Source organism: Tachysurus vachellii, chromosome 14, assembly GCF_030014155.1.
Source record: "Tachysurus vachellii isolate PV-2020 chromosome 14, HZAU_Pvac_v1, whole genome shotgun sequence".
Taxonomy (NCBI): Eukaryota; Metazoa; Chordata; class Actinopteri; order Siluriformes; family Bagridae; genus Tachysurus; species Tachysurus vachellii.
Genome location: NC_083473.1, coordinates 21,754,997 through 21,775,967, shown reverse-complemented (window position 1 = coordinate 21,775,967; position 20,971 = coordinate 21,754,997). Strand labels below are relative to the sequence as shown.

At 39.2% G+C, this 20,971-nt stretch overlaps 1 protein-coding gene across 1 annotated transcript in view; it reads right to left on the bottom strand.

Annotated features, from left to right (window-relative positions):
• The window catches only part of kcnq1.2 (potassium voltage-gated channel, KQT-like subfamily, member 1.2), a 140,359-nt gene that overhangs the window by 4,618 nt on the left and 114,770 nt on the right, over positions 1–20,971 (bottom strand). The window contains exon 20 of the mRNA XM_060886275.1: positions 4,302–4,464. Within this exon, the coding sequence (XP_060742258.1) occupies positions 4,318–4,464 (147 nt within the window). The 3' untranslated portion in view covers positions 4,302–4,317. The remainder of the gene's footprint in view (positions 1–4,301; positions 4,465–20,971) is intronic.

The following is a 20,971-nucleotide window of genomic DNA, read 5'->3' as shown; positions in this document are numbered from 1 at the left end:
TCCATCCATCTATACATACATACATACTGTCTATCTATCTATCTATCTATCTATCTATCTATCTATCTATCTATCTATCTATCTATCTATCTATGTGGCAAAAAATGAAAGCAAAATTCAAATAAAATCAAAACATCTGAGTGAAATTGTCAGAATTTCCTAGAACAAAATTCTACTCGTTAAACCTTATATCTGTTCCTAGATTTAGTTGGAAGTTCACCACTATTAAGGCATATAACTGTCACTACAACTAGCAATGAGTGAGAAATGAAGAAAAATACAAAAGAATGTGAAACAAAAGAAAATTTCAAGGTTAGCCTCAGACACACGTTTAAAACCAAGCTTCCTGGCAACCATATTTACAATCTCCTACCAGTGTGTTTACCTACAGTTCACATTTCCGTGAAAGTCTATCACTAGCCACAGACCTGCCACAGATTTCCTTTCCTGTAAATGCCGGTGTAAGCAGTTCATTGAAATCTGAGTTCCTCCCTTCATTTCCTCTAATAACCACAATAAACGTCACTGGTACATTCTGAATAAATGAAACGAATGATGACTATTAGCAAAGACTGTGAAAAGTACAGCATTGGTAGCATAGTTTAGCATTAGCATTTATTTTATGCAGTCAGCTTTAATAGTAAATAAAATCATGCTAGACTTTTTTTTTTTTTTAATACTGTTTCTTAACTCTCTCCTCTGTGCTAGGTTGCATTTACTCATTCCATCCTCTGGCAGGCAGTTTTGCTCATGTGCTTCATGAAATTTGTACGTTTTCGATAACGATCTATGGTTTCATACTACACCAATTTTAATCGGTAAAATCTGTTGATTTAACATCTACTATCTAGCAGGCAGTACAGAACTATCCTTTGTTTTCATATCAATGATTTGCACCAGGCGTATTTTTTTTTTTCTCCCTTCCTCGGCCGTCGTCCGTGACGTGGCCTGGACTGCGTGTTTGCTTTGGTCCAGTAGCGCTCATTAGGTGGGCCCACCTGCAGCCAGTCAAAAGCTCTTTATCAGGTAGTGGAGCAGCTCTGCTGAAGCATGCAGGCCAAACATCAACAGCAGCCTCGCTTCACATTATCCTGCTTGCTCTAATCTATTCAGCTGTGTGTGAGGCCATGAAGCCACACCAGATACCTGTGCTCCAGATTAATACGGGGTGGCTTACTGTACAAAAGTTCAAATCAGGTGAAGCAAACAATTTCAGCACAAGATAACGGTTTTAATAAAAGAGGCTTCTGGGAATATCAAGAGGGAAACGAGTGGATTTGAATTTGAATTGTATTTACAGGTTTTTGATTATGAAAAATCACAGACATTAAAAACCAGAGGATGACTGGACAGTTAGAGGAGTCTTGGATACAGCAGTTGGAGCACACAACTCTGGTAAGAAATAGTGTGTGTGTGTGTGTGTGTGTGTGTGTGTGTGTGTGTGCGCGCCCCACTGACGTGGCGTGGTGTAGCGCCCACCGGTGAGGCAGTACTGCAGCTGTCTCTCCTCATGCCTCACATACTGCCTGGCCTGGCCAAACCAACACTCGCCACTGAAGTCCTTCCAGCCCTGGCCTGGAATTCTCCCTCTGTCTGGGAGAAAAATCCACAACAATTTGACCTAGTTCATCGGACCATCTCATTTCTACGTAAAAAAACGAACGTGATCCCCAAATTTATGCCATATTCACAGCTGTACTGAGGCTGCGATGATCAAAATTAAGCCTAATTTATGAACAGGAAAGTAGCAGGTAGTGACTGAGACTTTTTAAATTATACAGAAAACATATGGTTTGAAAGGAGAAACGTTAACGCCACAGACACATCTCTGAGACTGTGGAAGTTTGTTTACTTTAAGCAAAACAGGTCCAAAGCCAAATTACCTAGTGTGGGGTATTTTAACGAACACGTAGTAATAGAATGTAACAAATTCAAACCAAATGATCCAACGGATGATCGTCTACTGCCGGAAGAATAATAGTAAAATATGAAATCGGATAAAAGCAGTCGTAGGTTCGGAGCAGCCGACACTCCAACTGTTCCAGGCCTGTTGCTATTTCTAAAGCACAGGAGCGCAGCAGTCAGCTGCTGCAGGGTGGCACTCGCACTACACACACACACACACCTGTTCTTACTCATATCTGCTTTCATAGTGGACCAGTGGTCACAGGTGGCCCCAGTAATAACCCCACTGCTCAGGCTTGTCTTCAGGTCACACAGGCTCCAGCAGACGATACGCAGTTAAGTAAGTACCTTCTAAAGCACAGCATGGAGGCTGGAATAAATCTACAGTCAATTTGAATCAGGTTTAGCGGATACGTCACACGGGAAATGGACTCTGACCTCCAGAGACCTTCGTTTCAAGGCATGCCTTTAGTGGGCAAAATTTACAGCGCCTCCTGAGCGGATCGGTCGTCATTGATGCGGTTGTAATGACTGTATGCTAATTCCCCAGCTATTTAGTCTGTCGGTGAAGATAAGAATCTCTACTTCTGTCGGTCTGCAGCTTGTTTGGAGGTGGTTTCTTATTGATGTCAGGCCTTTATTTTTCTTCCTTAATGTCTTTCCAGGGGCCTGGCCCCCGGTGATAAACCATGACTGAGCTCTTCTGCCATCAAACAGCGTCTGAATTGGGGAGGCTCTCTTAAGTCTCCACATGAAAGTAGCACAGTGTCGTGATCACACAGAGCTGCCTGTGTAAACCCGAGCAGAGGTCTCCGTCACAGACATAAAACAGGAGACAAAAGCAGAGCAAGAGCAAGAGCATAGAGGTAGAGCCACAGCCTTCTGTAATTGAACATGGCTCCAGACCAGACTTCCTTTTCCCTCCCTCTTGTTCTCTCCTGTCCTCCCCATTCCCTCCTCCCCTCTCTCTCTCTCTCTCTCTCTCTCTCTCTCTCTCTCTCTCTCTCTCTTTAAGCCTGGCCTTGTTGATCTTGGGACATCCATCGTATTTTTTTTGGCCTTTGAACACAAATATAACCGTGTAGAAAATTGAGACCTATTCTTTCACTGCTTGCACTAGACTTGAATACGGTCTTCCTCGAGTCAGCAAGACGAAGTAAATACAAAAAAAATATGATTATGCGTCCATTTCTAAATGACGCATCCACAACAGCAAAAGTACGGCATTGCCATCAAAGATATAAACGCGTATTGATTTACAAAAGTCTCATATATTATACAGTGGTGATCGTTCTTACGTCACTAGTTCCTGGTGATGACAGAAATGTAATGAGACAAAGCTACATTATGTACAAGACTTATACAAACTGTACAGAGATAATCACAGCTCTCAGGGGAATCAGGAACGAAGCCTTACAGTAACGTTACCCTTCTTCGAGATCTCTTCTTTTTATTTACTCTGTGATAAAAGAAAAATGTTTAATTAACACGTTAAAAAAGGAAAACCACCGACCAATTTGTTGCGTGCCAGGCAAGGTGCCAACAGATGAGCATGACTTGTGAATGGAGTGCATGCACCTTATCTCTCTGTTTTCCCTTTCTACACTTTCTGCTCTGTGGTTACCGAAACAAATCTACTTTTTAACTGTAGTTTCCTTTCATCAAATGCCGACAGCTGGCATTCAGCCACCTCACCTTTACCAGACATTTTGCATTCAAATAGCTTGAGTGAGAAAAAATAATCACAGCCTTAATAGGAGTAATCCAGTGAAATTGTAAAATGAATAGGCTGTTGAAAGCCTTGGCAACGCTTACCGAGTCCACAACCTCAAACAGCTCTCCCTCTTCCTTTCTTACATTCCATTTAAGTCCATTAAACCCCATCAGCAATGTTTTGCTGTTTTGATTATCACTGCCATATCTATTTATCAGTGGTGAAACTAACTCATGCAAAACGTGTTCATACTTACTAAAGTGCGCATTAACATGTGGAATGAATAAACTCCATCACTTTCCCTCTGTGCTGCAGTAGTTTAGGACTGCTTGAATTCTCTTGACATTGGGTTCATGTAGCATACTTTGAATCCGGGATATTTTTTTTGTCTTCAAAACAGCAGGGTTTTCATCTAGCTATCTTTAATAAACTGCTGGAAATCAAATAAGGAGGGAACTCTGACTGACGTCCCCGTGCTGCAAGATGATAAGGTGCTGAACACACAGCATGTTGTCTTTGGAAGAACGTTCTTGCTAGCTCGGGCTGTTTCATATCCAAACCTAAAATTTCCATATGGTCTTATCATTTTTTTTTTTTTAAATGAGAAAAAAAAAAAAAAAAAAGCTGATACGAACATTACAATTTACACACTCTTTATTAAAAATACGTCTCGCGAGCTTGCCTGCTTTCCGTTTCTCTCACTGTCCTTTCTCTGTGCTGCCACTCTGGCGTTTCGTCAAACGGGAGCTGCAGTAACTCGGTGTCTGAAGCAGCTCTGGTTCGAGTTGGAACTGCTCCACCAGGATCTTCAGGACACTCTCCAATTTGTGGTCCATCCGAAGCACCTACATGAACGAAAGAGAGAAATTTAACCATCAGTAACAATATACTGAGGAGCTCTAATGTTGGATCTGCTCCTGGACGTTTACAGTATAAAGGTTGACCATCAGACCTTCACATCTATAGCTATTCATTAATAAACGTTCCTCTACATATTAAAGTTAACCTCTGGTCTATGATATAATAATAACGTACCCAATGTAGGTTCTGTAAGTGCCTGAGTGTATACAAAATGTTTAGGATAGTTGTCATATTCGTTTATTCTCATCATCAGCACCTTTAACTTTATAAAAAATATTATAGAAATATTATAAAAATAACTGCTTTCCTCCTGTGTTTCTACTTTACCACATTTTTTACATTTTTACACACACACAAACACACACACGCACGCACACACACGCATGCACGCACACAAATTCTAATGAAACTAATGTAATTGAATCATCTTCCCCTTTATACAAGTTACCCGAGTACTTAAGAACTCTTGAGCAATTATGAATAACTTCCTGTTTCACTACTGGCACAGAAATATGAGGTAACACCGAGAACAATATGAGGTGAGGTGAGTCCAATGTGTGTTCATATATCACATTATAAATATAGCTGCAAGACTAAAAAATGCCTTTGTCTACAATTACGTCAATAACGGAGACGAGAACAACCGGAGCTGTAATGAACACGGTTAGATTAATAACTTGCTCTCAGGAACAATGAAGAATGCGGGGGATCGCAGATGGAGATTTGCAGAACGTACTAGTATTTTGGAGTCACCAAGTCTCCGAATCTACAATTAGACATCACCTCGATGCCAACAAACTATTTGCAAGGTCTACCTAAAAAAAAAAAAAAAAAAAAAGCTTTTTCCTTCATCTAAGCGTAAACGTACCGTAAGCGCATGTTCGTTAGACGCTACTGGAGCTTTCGATTGGAATCGGGATCTCTGGTCAGATAATATAAAAATATCTCTCTCAATGCAGTTAAAGAACTTAATCTCCATTATTATGTATGCTGGAGGTTCAGTGATGGTGATAAAGTCTATAAAAGAACACAGAAGCAAGTTTTATTATTATTATTATTATTATTATTATTATTATTATTATTATTATTATTATTACTACAGTCCACAATTTAGTGATGTAGTACATCTACTGTTTTTAATATGCTCTTACTGTAGCGTGTCTATTGTTGGGCGTCTGTATGTAATTTATATGATTATAGGGTATAAATATATTCCCTTATTTTACGCACCTTCACTTTACAACAAGAACTGTGTACTCATACATCCTCCAGCCCATGTTAATAGCAAATTCCTTTATGAAAGGTGACATCGCACGATTATCTGAAAACCGCTGACATAAACACAAAAACAGTGTGTATGATTGCAGACTCCATTAATAAGCAGACTGACATTAATGTGTGTTCATAAAGCAGGAGAACATTCCCTGCTTGGTTGAAGGGGTGTATAAATCTGTATTATAAACATGTCACTGATAATCTACTGCATTATCAGCATTCCAGACTCACAGCCTTTTGCTAGATTAAGAAATTCCTCCTGTCCTACAAGCAGAATTACTCTGACCCATGAAGATCCCTGCAAGCCAAAGTGAAAGATTTTCATCAGCTTAAGATTTTAAGTTTTTCTGATGGACCGATTTAGAGAGCTTTGACGAAAGTATATAAAGCCTTTATTAACGGCACTTAGAGGGTAATCCTGTAAGCGTAAAGAAAAAAAATAAATAAAAATCGCTCACTGTGCTCGTATTTAATGTAAAATCGAAATACGGTACAGAACGAGAACTGTTATGAAAAACCATCACGCCTCACCACCACAAGAAGGCTATAAACCTTCAAAAATTTTTAATTCAATGTTGCTTCAGCGACGTTTTTCTACGGTGCCCGAGAAGTGCAAAACAAATGAACAAATCCGAAAACAAATTAACAAATCTAAAAACAAATTAACAAATCCGAAAACACAACGACAAGTCAGACAACCCGGAAGAGGTAGGTATAATTTGTGAATGGAAACTTACCGATCATCGGACGAGACACCTTTCATTCGCCTGCCTGTTCATTTGTTTTCAGATTTGTTAATTTGTTTTCAGATTTGTTCATTTGTTTTTTCGTATTTGTTCATTTGTTTTCGGATTTGTTCATTTGTTTTCAGATTTGTTAATTTATTTTCAGATTTGTTAATTTGTTTTCAGATTTGTTCATTTGTTTTCGGATTTGTTCATTTGTTTTCAGATTTGTTAATTTATTTTCAGATTTGTTAATTTGTTTTCAGATTTGTTCATTTGTTTTCGGATTTGTTCATTTGTTTTCAGATTTGTTCATTTGTTTTCGGATTTGTTAATTTGTTTTCAGATTTGTTCATTTGTTTTCGGATTTGTTCATTTGTTTTCGGATTTGTTCATTTGTTTTCAGATTTGTTCATTTGTTTTGCACTTCTCGGCCACCGTATTTTTCCACTCAAATCTATGTACTTTTCTCCGTCCCTTATTAGAAAAATTAGCCTGATAATATCAGCAATTAGTAAAGGCACATGCTCCATCTGCGTTTCTGTTTCTGTATGAAAGACTAGGAGCGTGTTCCTGGTGTTGTGGTGTAAGCGAGCCAGCACGGATGGTCGTCCTGAAGTTGTGACACGTTCAATGTTTGGGAACATGTGATACAAAGACAGGTGACACCTCAGCTGTTCTCAACACATGTTACGACACAGTGTCTCAGACACATCTACCCCAGCACGTACATCACAGCTCGGTCTACCTTTCAACACTACACAACAAAACTGTATGTTCTATTTAAAAATGTATGTGTACTGTATATACTTTTTATATGCTATTTGTGAGGACACCAATGTTCATGTTTAACATACAAACACAGGGATTAGAGTTGTCCCTGTCCCTGTCCTGTCCATTTGTGTCCACTTGATTCACGATTCCAAGACAGCTGTTGCGGTTAAAGACAGTGTGTCCGTGCTCATAATCACAAAACACGCATTCTGTTCTCTTCCTGTGTCCCCGAGCACAACACAACCGCCCTCCTGGACAATCGTCTTCCACACCCTCTGTACTGTTTGTGTTTTTTGTTTACCGTTTAACTGCTGTTTCCTTGTTTGCTAGCACATGACAATGTACCCTAGCAACACTTTGAAGCCTTGCTAACAAGTCATGTTGATACTCATTCCTGTTGAAAATGTTTGCAGCACCAGATTCGGTACGGTTCCTGGACTCCAAGCTGCTTAATGATAAAAAAGACAACATGCTAACCACACAGAATAGCTACACAGTTCCAGAAACTGAGACAGTTCTGATGGCTTTTGGTAGCTTGATACCTTAATGTAGGTTTTTCCCTTTAATTTGTCACAAAGCTGTTGATATACTATATAGTTTTTTTTTTTTTTGCTGTTCTTGCCAAAGACCAAGCAATGACATAAATTAAATAAATAAAGCCTAAATCTTTGCATAACTCCTTAACTGCTCATTTTTAAAGTGAAAAAGAGAAGTGACACACAGCTAAGTATGGTGACCCATACTCAGAATTTGTTCTCTGCATTTAAACCCATACAAAGTGCACACACACAGCAGTGAACACATACACACCATGAACACACACCCACCGTGAACACACACCCGGAGCAGTGGGCAGCCATTTATTCTGTGGCGCCCGGGGAGCAGTTGGGGGGAATTCGGTGCCTTGCTCAAGGGCACCTCAGTCGTGGTATTGCCGGCCCGAGACTCAAACCCACAACCTTAGGGTTAGGAGTCAAATGCGAACCATTAGGCCATGACTATAGCACTTAATAGTAAAATAAATAGTTAAAAAATATTTCCTCAGGGAAATAAATATGGATAATTGGCATCTTATTTTAATAATTAACAAATATACAGTATATTCACTGTTGTGTTAACTGTATAAATTAATGATAGTTTTCAAATCACTTATACTTATTCCTTGGCTATATAAAAAATGCTAGTGTATTTAAAATAAAGGTCTTTTATGCAAAAATCTTAATTATATCAACTACAATAAAAATCCTTTAATTAACCAGCAGCAAGGTGTTTTTTTTTGTTTGTAAAACTGTAATAAACATATTATTGTATATTACGATCAATGGGACATTCTGACACACAGTGACCTCAGTGCTCATTTATATATATATATATATATATATATATATATATATATATATATATATATATATATATATATATATATATATATATATTGTGTACAGGCCGGAATCAGGTTTGCCAATTCTCACACATCTGGTATGAGACTCATGTTTTTGGGTCCACCCAAATACATTACACAAAAAAATCCTCAGAAAACCTTTCACTGATAAGAAAAAAATATCCTGTTAATAAATCATTTTGATCTCTGTCCGTGACGGTGAATTCTGTTCCCACTTAGAAGGATTATAGAGCTCACATCACATCACTACTCTTAGTCAAGCAACAATGCCATTTAATATTATGAGTCAACATGACTGTTATCTTTTAAAAGAAATTGTAAATCATTTAGGTCTTGTTATTGATTAAGGAACTGAATCTTTAAAAAAAAAAAAAAAAAGTGGTCTTTTGCCAAAAAACAAAGACAGACTCAAATATGTTGCTACTTAAAATATATTTGTCCATGTAGAATAGAATAAAAGCCTTTATTTTGTCACATTTACATTACAGAACAGTGAAATTCTTTCTTCAAATATCTCAACTTTGGAGTTTGGGGTCAGAGCCCAGGGTCGGCCATGATAGAGCACCTCTGGAGCAGTGAGAGTTAAGGGCCTTGATCAAGGGCCCAACAGTGGCAGCTTGGCAGTGTTGGGGCTTAAACCCCGATCCTTAACTCTGAGCCTTAACCACTTGAGCCACCACTGCCCATATGGATAACATTTATTTGTCTAAATGGGTAAACCTGGGCTCAAAAAGTTTTAATTAGTGTTTTTTTATTTGAATAAATTAATTTCTTCTTTAGAAAATGAAAAACACCAACTTTGGAAAAAAAAAATGTGTTGTTATTCCCTAGAAAAAAAGGTCTATAAATATAACTCCATTTCTCCTTGTTAAGCAACAAGAATAGTGAGAGGTTGAGTACAATCCACAATGAAACCGTCTCTACACCGTTGGAATAGAGGTAACTAGACCCCACATTATGTGTATAATAAATAACGCACGGCTGCTTCCTGACTCATCGACACAAGAACAACAGAATTGAGTGTAAATCTGTAGATGACCGAGGAGCATTGAGGCAACTGGAGAGCAAGCACAGAATCCTCCAAGGTCGGCGTCACTAGAGGAGATTCACCGTGTTTAACACTGCAAGCTACAATATGTTCTTTGTATTTAAACTATAGTGTGGAGAGTGAAGAGAGGAGAAAAGAGAGAAGGAGAGAGTCAGGGAAGTGAATAAAAAAAAAAGCTTTCTGACTAAGCTAAGAAAGCTGTCTGACAAGCAGGAAATAGACTGTGAACACCTCACGCACATGATAAGAATCAAGGCCTTTGCCACGTGCCACGAAACTCTAATCCCCTTCTCTTGCTCCCTCTCTCTTTGAGTACACACTCAAAGATGCTTTTGTTTCTGAGTCACTCTTGAAGGTACAATCACCAGCCACGCACATGCACACACACACACACACACACACACACACACAAACACGCTCACTTTATCCCTTCTCTCTTTTGAAACCACAACTGCGATCTGCGAGACCTCATTATACAGGGACCGCATACAGCCTGTGTTTGTACTTGACGTGCTAACAAAGGGTTACTTCAGATGTTGTGTGCGACATGAGAGCTAACTGAGCTAATTTCTTTATATTTAAAAAGAGGGAGAGGAGAAAGAACAGGCCTCATGGCAATTACAGGGAAACGTAGGCTTTTTTATTCCCTCACTGAAGTAAATGCATCTATCTATCTATCTATCTATCTATCTATCTATCTATCTATCTATCTATCTATCTATCTATCTATCTATCTATCTATCTATCTATCTATCCATACATACATACATACATACCGTCTATCTATCTATCTATCTATCTATCTATCTATCTATCTATCTATCTATCTATCTATCTATCTATCTATCTATCTATCTATGCATACATACATACATACATACATACATACATACATACCATCTATCTATCTATCTATCTATCTATCTATCTATCTATCTATCTATCTATCTATCTATCTATCTATCTATCTATCTATCCATACATACATACATACATACATACCGTCTGTCTATCTATCTATCTATCTATCTATCTATCTATCTATCTATCTATCTATCTATACATACATACATACATACATACATACATACCATCTATCTATCTATCTATCTATCTATCTATCTATCTATCTATCTATCTATCTATCTATCTATCTATCTATCTATCTATCTATCTATCTCGAGTTTGTTACACACTCAAACCCACTGTTTCCTCTTTCCTGGTATACTATTATTGGATGGAGGACTCCACTTTCAGGTTATCGTTTTTTTATTTCGATTTAATTTAGATAGATCAGGATTCATAGGCTAGACTTTGTGACTAAATCTCAAAGCTCCTTGTCATACACGGTCGTCCAGTTGGCCCTCTAAACATTTGTTCTGCAGGCAGGCAGCTGAGCGTCCTTTCTTTACTGGTCTCTGGTGCTCGCCCAAGGGTGTGGCCACAAATCCCTTTTCATAAGCCCTGCAGGGGGGAAGGTGTGTGTGTGTGTGCGTGTGTGTGTGTGTGTATATATACGCATCAGCCCTCTGGAAAATTCCTTATTTGGGCAGTCCTGTGGTTACTTTTAAAATGTGCTCACCAGGCAATGGGTCTATTAATGACAGCTTGTTGGGCAGTACAGCAATTGTGTTTAAAACATTTTTTTCCGACGTTGTGCATCTCTCTCTTTCTCCGTCTTTCAAACAGTGCACACATGCATACACCTACACAAACATGCACCATAAGCAGCACAAGTGTCCTATAAACACGAGGGTGTGGGGACAGATGTAGGCTGGTAGGGAGTGTTTAGACGGATCTCAGCGGGCCGTGTTGTCTTGTATGGTGAACACTGGTGTCTTTATAGACTCAGTGACTCCATCCAGCTGCTTCATCACACCAAGACACAACAGAGGATAGAAACGGGACTGCAGACGGCTCTGATTTATCTCTCTGCTGCCATCTAAGAGTAAGTATAGGGTTAAAATTCATAGGTTGAGCTATTTTCAAGACAGATTTTCAACACTCTTCATTTAAGCTTTGCTGGCTGCTTAGACGTAGGATCCTATAAACACCCTAGAATAAGAAACACACACACACACACACACACACACACACACATATATATATATACAACAGTGATGTCTTCAGGTTATAGCACTGGTTCTTGGCCCAGTCCTCTGGGTCACCCAGATGGCCCACATTTTTGCTCTAACTCAACTCACACAACACAATGATTGAGCACAAATGAGTTTATATGCTGAGGACTGGTTTGAGACTTGACTGGACCATAATGCAAAACACCTGTGCTGAAAAGTCTAATACCAAGTGTGGATATTAAAAGTTTACACACCTCTGTAAAAACAGCAGGATTCTGTGATGGAAAAAAAAAGAAGGAAGAAAGAAACCAAGATAAATCCTTCCACATCTTTTATCTCCCTTTAACATAATTATAGCAACCTGTTGAAATAACAGAAATGTATTAAAGTGAAAAAGAACAAAAAAAAAACTAAATTTGTAAAGTTCAGCGCGACAAACTTTGATGTTGGCTTTGACGATGCAAGTATTTGCAAGGGCCGGTGCTTTTTGGAGGCGAGTGGACATAAGGGTCAGTGTTACTTTAACACTGTGGGTCAGTGTCAGTGTTACCAAGACTTTGAAGGGTATTAACTTAACCATTTATTCAGAACTCCTTTTCCATGGTTTGCCATCCACCTAACACAATGCAGGTGTTTCAGCCATAAAATTACAAAAATTGTAATTGGGAAAACCTTAAACATTGATGACATTATATGCCAAACCTGAATGAACTGCAGTGGCAAAACACTCCTAACAAGCTCGTATGTATCATACAGATCCAAGCATTAAGTCTTGCTTAGTAGGCAAATTATTATATAATAATTATTATTTATTTTTAATTTACATGTTGGTAACGTTATTGTGTAGCTTTATTGTACAACGTGGAAGGAAACCCTGTTTTTGCATTTTATTTTTGATCAGTTTGTTTTATGTGATTTGACTTATGTTTTTGGTTAATATCGCCCAGCACTATGGGGAGGTTTGAGTTTTGGGTGACCTTGAGTTTTGGTACAGCAAAATTTGCTATCATTACAGCAAAATCTGCCAGCATTACTTGCACTTAGCTTATCTTTCTTTATGCTTCCTTTCCAAATGTCGATAGAAGTTTGACGTGGTCCCAGCCGTCTCAGTAAGCGTTGGGTTGCAGAACTTACACACTGCTGTAAGTTTTCCTTTGGATGCATTTTTACAGATGAACTCTTTGTGGTTTAGGTAGCCAAATTGTATAACAGAAGATTTGGCTGACATCTCTCCGACAGCCACGGTTTCACATGTGGAGTGTAATGCGATGTGGGTGTTGGGGGTTGGCGGTGCGGCGCGGCGCGGGGAGGGGAGGGGAGTAAAAACATTTAAAATTAGACACGAGTCAAGCTCTTGGTCGGAAGTTTATTGTCCAATCACAGTAATGATGTTAACAAATAATTTCGTGATATGCCCTCAGTTTTGGTCTTGACCGGTCTTAAAATTAAATCCCGAGTCCTCTTCGTCCGAGACCGAGACGATCAAGTAAAAATGCGGTCGATTCCGAGACGAGACCAAGACCTTTAAAAAGTGGTCTCGAGACCGGTCTCGAGACCAAGACCGATCTCGAGTACTACAACACTAGTAAGTGGAGACGAGCATGTGACATCATCAGAATACCTGTAAGGAAGTTCCCCTCATTGTTATGAGTGTTTTGATATGTCACATGTCCATGTTATAAAAAGTTTTTTGATTTTGCATATATTGCAAAGGCTGCGGCACAACCCGAAAGGCCAATCGGTACACCAATTTAAAACTTTGTTCAGAGTATCATCCTAAAGGAGCTGGCCGAGTTTGGTGTAGATAGTTCGAAAGCTTGCCGAGTTATAAACCTCCAAAGTTTATAATACGAGTCTATGGGAAAAAAGTCCACATTGAGACCCAGTACCGGAAGTACCGGAACTCGGATCGCTTAGAAAAGTCAAAGCAACAAACTTCAGGGTCTACAACATATCCGAATTTGGTGCATGTGGCTCGAAAGCTTTAGGAGGAGTTACTCTTGATAAATTTTTGTCTAAGCTTAAATAGGCAAACAGAATGTTGGCTTCTACAAAGCTACATAACTAGTCAATAACCTGGTTGCACAAGTATTAAAACTCTTCTAAAGGGGGACGTGATTATTCTCAGAATGAACCGATGATGTTCAAAGTGATGTATGAAAGTAATTGTCATACAGCTGTCACGCATGAAGTGATTCTGATTAATCCCAAATAAAGATCAGCTATTTATGTAGGATTTTCTTGACAACGTTGGCAGCTATAACTGTGGTCCACAGAGAGATACAAGAGAAGTACAAGAGAACATTTCCAAAACATTACACATAACATGGAACAATGAAGATGTTGAAGAAGAAGATGTTGAAGAAGAAGCTGAACAAGAAGCTGAGAAACAAGAAAAAGAAGCTGAAGAAGAAGCCGAAGAATAAAAAGAAGCTGAAGACGAAGAAGAAGAAGGAGATCCTCTCACAAATTGGGGTGAATGAAGAGTGGAACAAAATTGTGCTTTAACAGCCTATTAATTAAGCGGTGCACACTTATTTTCTTCATCTTTTGTTCCTTTTGGTGAAAAAAAAGATCTGTGAAACCAACCAGCTTTTGCACCTCTGGAAATCATCTTTCATAAACACAAGGCAAGAAAATATAAAGCTGTTTATTCTGAGGCAATTTTAGCTTCGAAATTTGTGGATTTTAGGCAGAGAAATTCCTTGTGAACTCTTTAAATCATTCTGCACTTGTCTGTTTGTATTAGAGTCAACACAGCAGGAAAAAATGAAACAGTGAATGGAGAGTCGGCCTTCGGTGGTTGCCTGTTCTCGTCTGAAACGATTCCCATGCATTTTCTAAATATATGACTGTACTAGAAATGTGGAACATCTAAGTAATAATCAATGCCTGATTTATAACCACACTGATTTGGCATTAGTAACTCAGCCCACATCTTTTTTTTTTGTGCACATAGACTGACTTGAGTACAATGCTGGACCATTTATGTCCAAAATCTCACCATCCCAGACAAGACCAGCTAGTGGCACACGTTGTCCTATTCCTTCACCTGCTCCATCCACCATTCCAACACTCCTCAGTTTAAAGGTGCTTGCGGTCTGCTGCAAACTAGTATTTTTAGATTATAGGTAAACACATCTAGTGCCCATCAACCACTGCCCAAACTTCCTGCCCTCCTATCTCTCTCTCTCTCTCTCTTTTTCTTTCTCTCAGTCCTACCTCCCATGCAGCCACTTCCCAATGAAAGAAAGCAGTCACTGGGCAGATCACTGTCCCCTTTTAGTCTTAGTGTTTACTTAGGATGGCTGAAATAGAGCCCTGCAGAAAATAAATACAGGTAGGGCTTTCAAGTCTTATAAAAAAGGCTGTGTGCAGGGTTTCTATTTTAGAGAGGATGACTGAGTTAGGCCTTGCCACAGGGGTGGTTTTACAAGGGTGTGGTTTGGGGGGTTCATGAGTAAGAGATGAAAAGGAAAAGGGAGTGTTTTATGTTATGCATTTGTGTGACAGAACGTTGGCAGAAATATATAATTACACAGCTTAACAATTATATTTGTGCATTTAGCATATACAGGTTTGACAGATGTCGCTTATACTGTACGTCAGAGGACACGCCGATTCCATACGGCGAGCTACACTGTTGTGACTGTGTAAGAGGAATGAGATCAAATCCAAATACATTATTCACAAACATTTGACAAATAAAAATGAATAGAGATATGAATAGGCAGAAATCACATCCCTGGGATCCTGTAAAACATAACCAAAGACACACGAGAGGAGTTTTTTTGATTACACATAGACATGAGTATGAATCTTGTAGGACAAACAAATTAGCATGAATTTTTCTACTGCCCTGTAACAGACACGGTGGAACGAATTAGGCTACTAGTTTAAACTTTGGGAACCAAAACCAGCAAAACTAATCTGAAAATATTGCAGACACGTACAAACAAAATAACCGCTCATGTGCGTGACTATGAAGTAGAGTAAGCTGTCAGAGCCAGAATTCACAGACCATGCTGACAGTGCTGGTACTTTCCTCTGGGTTTTTTTTCTTTCCAGAAGTTCTCTGTGTTTTTCCCGGGGGCATCATTTTTATTTAAAAGAAAACAATCTGGTTCAGGTTCATGCTTACTGCAGGTTTAAATCCAAACAAAAAAACTGATAGAAATATTTGGAGCACTAAAGAGATACAGATGTTTCTCCCCTATTGTGTATAATGCTGACTACAAATGACCTTTAATAGGAGATTAATCAGCCACCGTGACTCCTTCATACACTACATTATTATTTTATTCTCCTTGTAATCAGTCGTGGCCTAATGGTTAGAGAGTCTGACTCGTAACCCGAAGGTTGTGGGTTCGAGTCTCGGGCCGACCACGACTGAGGTGCCCTTGAGCAAGGCACCGAACCCCCCCAACTGCTCCCCGGGCACCGCAGCATAAATGGCTGCCCACTGCTCCGGGTGTGTGTTCACGGTGTGTGTGTGTGTGTGTTCACTGCAGTGTGTGTGCACTTTGGATGGGTTAAATGCAGAGAACAAATTCTGAGTATGAAATTTCACCGTACTTAGCCGTATGTCACGTCACTAATGTAGAAGCTCCATCTATCTGTCTATCTGTATACCTTTCAAATGCTCATCAGGATGCAAATTAAACTCCATTCAGTTTACTTGAACAGCAGTTTTAACTCTAATATCTATCCCTAACGATCAAGCCTGAGGTGACGGTGCTGAGAAAAAACCCCCTGAGATGATACGAGGAAGAAACCTTGAGAAGAACCAGATTCAGAAGTGAACCTCATCCTTATTTAGGTGACACTGGACAGGAAATGTAATAATGTCAATGTTAATAACGTCCTTTCTACAACAGTTTGTAGTCCAGTGGAATTGTGGAACCGAGAGCTCCTGAGGAACCGACAGGTCAGAGTCATTTCTGAGTTCATTACAGACTTAACACTGATTCCTTCCTGCCGAAGTCTTAAGATTAAACGGTGAATATAGATAAATAAATAAATAAAACAAATCTAAATGGTTGTAAGAAACTCTCTCTCATTTTCTACCGCTTATCCGAACTACCTCGGGTCACGGGGAACCTGTGCCTATCTCAGGCGTCATCGGGCATCAAGGCAGGATACACCCTGGACGGAGTTAATAAAGAAATTATTTAACAAATTTAAAAAATCTTACAAACTAGAACACAGTGTGTACGGCCAAAATGTAGCCTGCCCAGAATGAGCCATGTTCAGAAATAAGATGTGAGATGAAGAGCTGGATTTAGCATTTGCATGCTTCCTTTGTGTAAGATGAGAATTGTCCCAATTCTAACAAGAGTCTAAAAGAGATATTGGTTTACACACAAACATGCCGGGCTCCACAGACAGAAACACACACCTATACTCCTTTTAACGCCTGGGGACACTACTTTAATGACTAGTAGGGTTTATTGCGTACACACTAGCCATACTCTTTAATCATGAGATCCTAGGGTTAGGATCCCAGACAGTCATCCAAAAACACCCACATACTGTCTTAACACAATGCCGTTCCAAACTGAATACAGCCGTAATCTTCATTTACAGATATCTTAAACCTCCACAAACACAGGTAAACTCTGTGTTAAATACGCTGCAATTTTTACAAAACATGTTACAAAATATGAACGAACAATCTTGGATGAGCCACTCAGCAAATTTACATCCTGGATGGGGAGGAAACCCACTTCAGGGCACAAAATCGCACCCCCATTCACACGGACAGGGGCAGGGATCACACACCCAACTCTAGGGGCGTGGGGCAAATGTGCTAACCACTAAGTCCTAACCACACACACACATACAGACAGACAGGAAGACAAACAAACATCGCATACTACCATAACACGCTGTTTTATATAAATCATATAAAATCCAAATTTTATATGAAAAAAACTGATTCATTTCTCCAGGATCAATAAATAAATCAATCAATAAATAAATAGATAAATAAATAAATAAATAAATAAATAAATAAATAAATAAATAAATAAATAAAGCAACTCACTTTCTCTCTCTGGTCCTCAGAAAAAAAACTTACCAAATTAAAAAACATTAAAAAAAGTAAAAAACTTAAATCTAATAAACAAATAAAAGGTATTTTTTACGGTTCCATTACAGTGCAGTTACAACGTAATGTAATACAAGCGTCATCAAGTATAACTATCCTCTAATAAATGGCTGCCAGTAAAAGAAGGCAAGATTTACTGCTTCTCAAATTTTAGGGACATTTATTAGGAATCAAAGTGGAGGTGAAGATGTAAATCTTCTGATCAAAATCATGACCAGGCATGAGAACACATGAAACAGAAAAGATCAGAACCAAAAGTCAAATACCGATGGCTTCCAACATAGATTTCTGTCACACATGTACAGTATAAGTCTTGGGGTGGAAAATATATTTCTGGGGCATTAATTCGCTTCGGTGTAGACTTGAATAATATGTCATAAGATCACTAAAGACTGTGTATATTTGGGAACAAAATACTGACATGTCATCAAACTTCAATCCTGGATTAACCAGCGTACAGATTACATTAGACTCAGACTTTCTTCTTCTCATACGGTTTATACTGTTCGAACAAAAAGTACTGTACAAGATTTAATAAGAGCAGACTGACTGACCAGATAAAAAAATATAGAAACTCCTATCAAAAACATGCCATCACATATCAATCACAAACACCTGTGAGACTTACAAGATAATGGAGCATGCTTTGGCGGCTTTCTCCTTATTCACCATTAACTCCGAGCTCACATGAGTCACAATCAAGCTTGGGGCAAGGCAGAGAAAAATGGCTCACTTGAATTATCCATTGACCAGGTGCTGCTCATTTTTAATCATGCAGGAGATTTCAGTGGCAGTACATTTAATTAGTGTTTATCTGGAAATATAACTCTATGGAAGAGATCGATAACACAACCCTGATGGATGTTTCTAAGTGGCAACTTTACTGGCAAACACACAGAGGATGAAATGTAAACTTTTATTTTCTCAAAGCTGCATGATGGCAGAGTCTCTCTCTGCATCTATGAGGTTTGGAGTTGGCTTCAGAGGGCAGGCGAGCACATAGGGGGATGGATCTCTTCCCCACAGCTGTGCAAACCTTTATCAGGAGAACGGCAGCTCGATTCTTCCCAAAAACCACCCCCCTAGTCCGAGGTCGCTCCAGCTTTAACGAGGCTCCACTGAGCTGACCTTTCCAAAACCAACAGCTGCTGCTACTTGTCGCATCTTAAGACTCCAGGGGCACGTGCCTCTGCTGGTCCCCTGGCGCGCCGGTTCGGGAGTCGGCTGAATAATGAGAACTCTGTCCCTGGTGGGTGTGTGGAGACCGTGAGGAGCGATTCAAGTATTGTTTTACTCAGACTAATGGGGAGGGGCAGGAGTGAGCTGTTTTCATCACTCTAAGCAGCAGGGACAGTAGCCTGAGGTCAAATGTTCAGCCAAGCAGTAAGAAAAATCTGGTGGAGTTGGGATGAGAGAACAAGTACAAGAACAACTAGGTTTGAGAATATTTTTATATAAAAAAGAAATATTAAAATCAATACCTGTGACTGTCATGAGACAGATTCAGATCACTTAAATAAAAAAGTTTTCATCCAAATTTTATAACTAAAAAAAAAAAAGTCAACTTTACTGCCATTATATTATGTTATAATATTCTTAATACACAGAATATTCTGGCAAACTCCAACGGGTCTGTTGTGCTGCTCTACCCCTGAACATGGGCCAGCTTAATTCCTTCACCAATGGGCCTCTATTATTACTTCGTAAATTTCTGCGTTTTGACCACTAGGTGCAATAATTACTGTATGGAAGGTAATGAGCAACGTTCTGCGTTTTGACCATTTTCTGCTTAGTTCTGCGTTCTGACCACTAGGTGCAATAATTATTGTATGGAAGATAATGAGCAACGCTCTGCGTTTTGACCACTTTGTGCGTAGTTCTGCGTTCTGACCACTAGGTGCAATAATTACTGTATGGAAGGTAATGAGCAACGTTCTGCGTTTTGACCACTTTATGCGTACTTCTGCGTTCTGACCACTAGGTGCAATAATTACTGTATGGAATGTAATGAGCAACGTTCTGTGTTTTGACCACTTTCTGCGTACTTCTGCGTTCTGACCACTAGGTGCAATAATTACTGTATGGAAGATAATGAGCAACATCTAGACCTGGGGGGTTCAGTCTTATCGGATAAGGGCCGGTAATATATTTTTTTAATATAACCACACAGAAGCAACACCTGAAAGCCAAAACCAAATGGTTAAACTGGTGTAATCAGGTGTGGTTCCTGCTTGATGAAAACCTGGAACTCCCCTGGAACAGAAAGATAAGCAAATCGATGAATTAGCTTACATCTGTCGATGGGCAAAATCATTAGATACAATCATTAGATGCTGAAAACAAGTCATTGTTTCAAAGGAATTGTACTGTATGTATGAAGTCGTGGATGAGGATCTAATGAAGATTAATGTTCGTTAAACAGCTGATGAATGGAGGGACCCTGTCTTACCTGTCCCTATGGACTCTCTCTATAAAACTGGAGCAGTGATTCAATGTGTGGTTAAATTCGGAAATTAGACTCATATATAATGCTTAGGCTTATAAGCTGCTCAAAAGTTACCCAACTGCACTTGTACAGGAAACCTGGTTCTTTTCAAGGCTTCTTACTCATATCAGAGCTTTTCCTCACTACCATTACATCTGGTTGAATTAATAGGGAATAATTATGTTGTTGTTGTTGTTGTTCTTTCAGCTGCTCCGTGTTTGGGGTCACCAGCGATTTATAAGGTTTTACACTGGATGCCCTTCCTGATCCAACCTTCCTATTTTATCCCGGCTTGGGACTGGCACTGAGAGTTAGCGCTTCGGTAGCTGGGTTAGCTCCCTGCTTGGGAATTGAACCTGGGTCGTGGCAACGAGAGCACAGGATCCAGCCGTTGGACCACCAGAAGGCTCATTAGGAATAAACAGAAATTTAATATTCAAACTTTATCATTTTATTTTGAAATGTTATATTGCTCTAAAGCTGCTTTGTGACCAACAAGCAGGGGTTTAGGATCATCAAACAACTCGAACTAGACAAATTATCTGATTAGACGATAAACAAGGTCAAAACCAGAATAATGTGAGCAATAAACAAA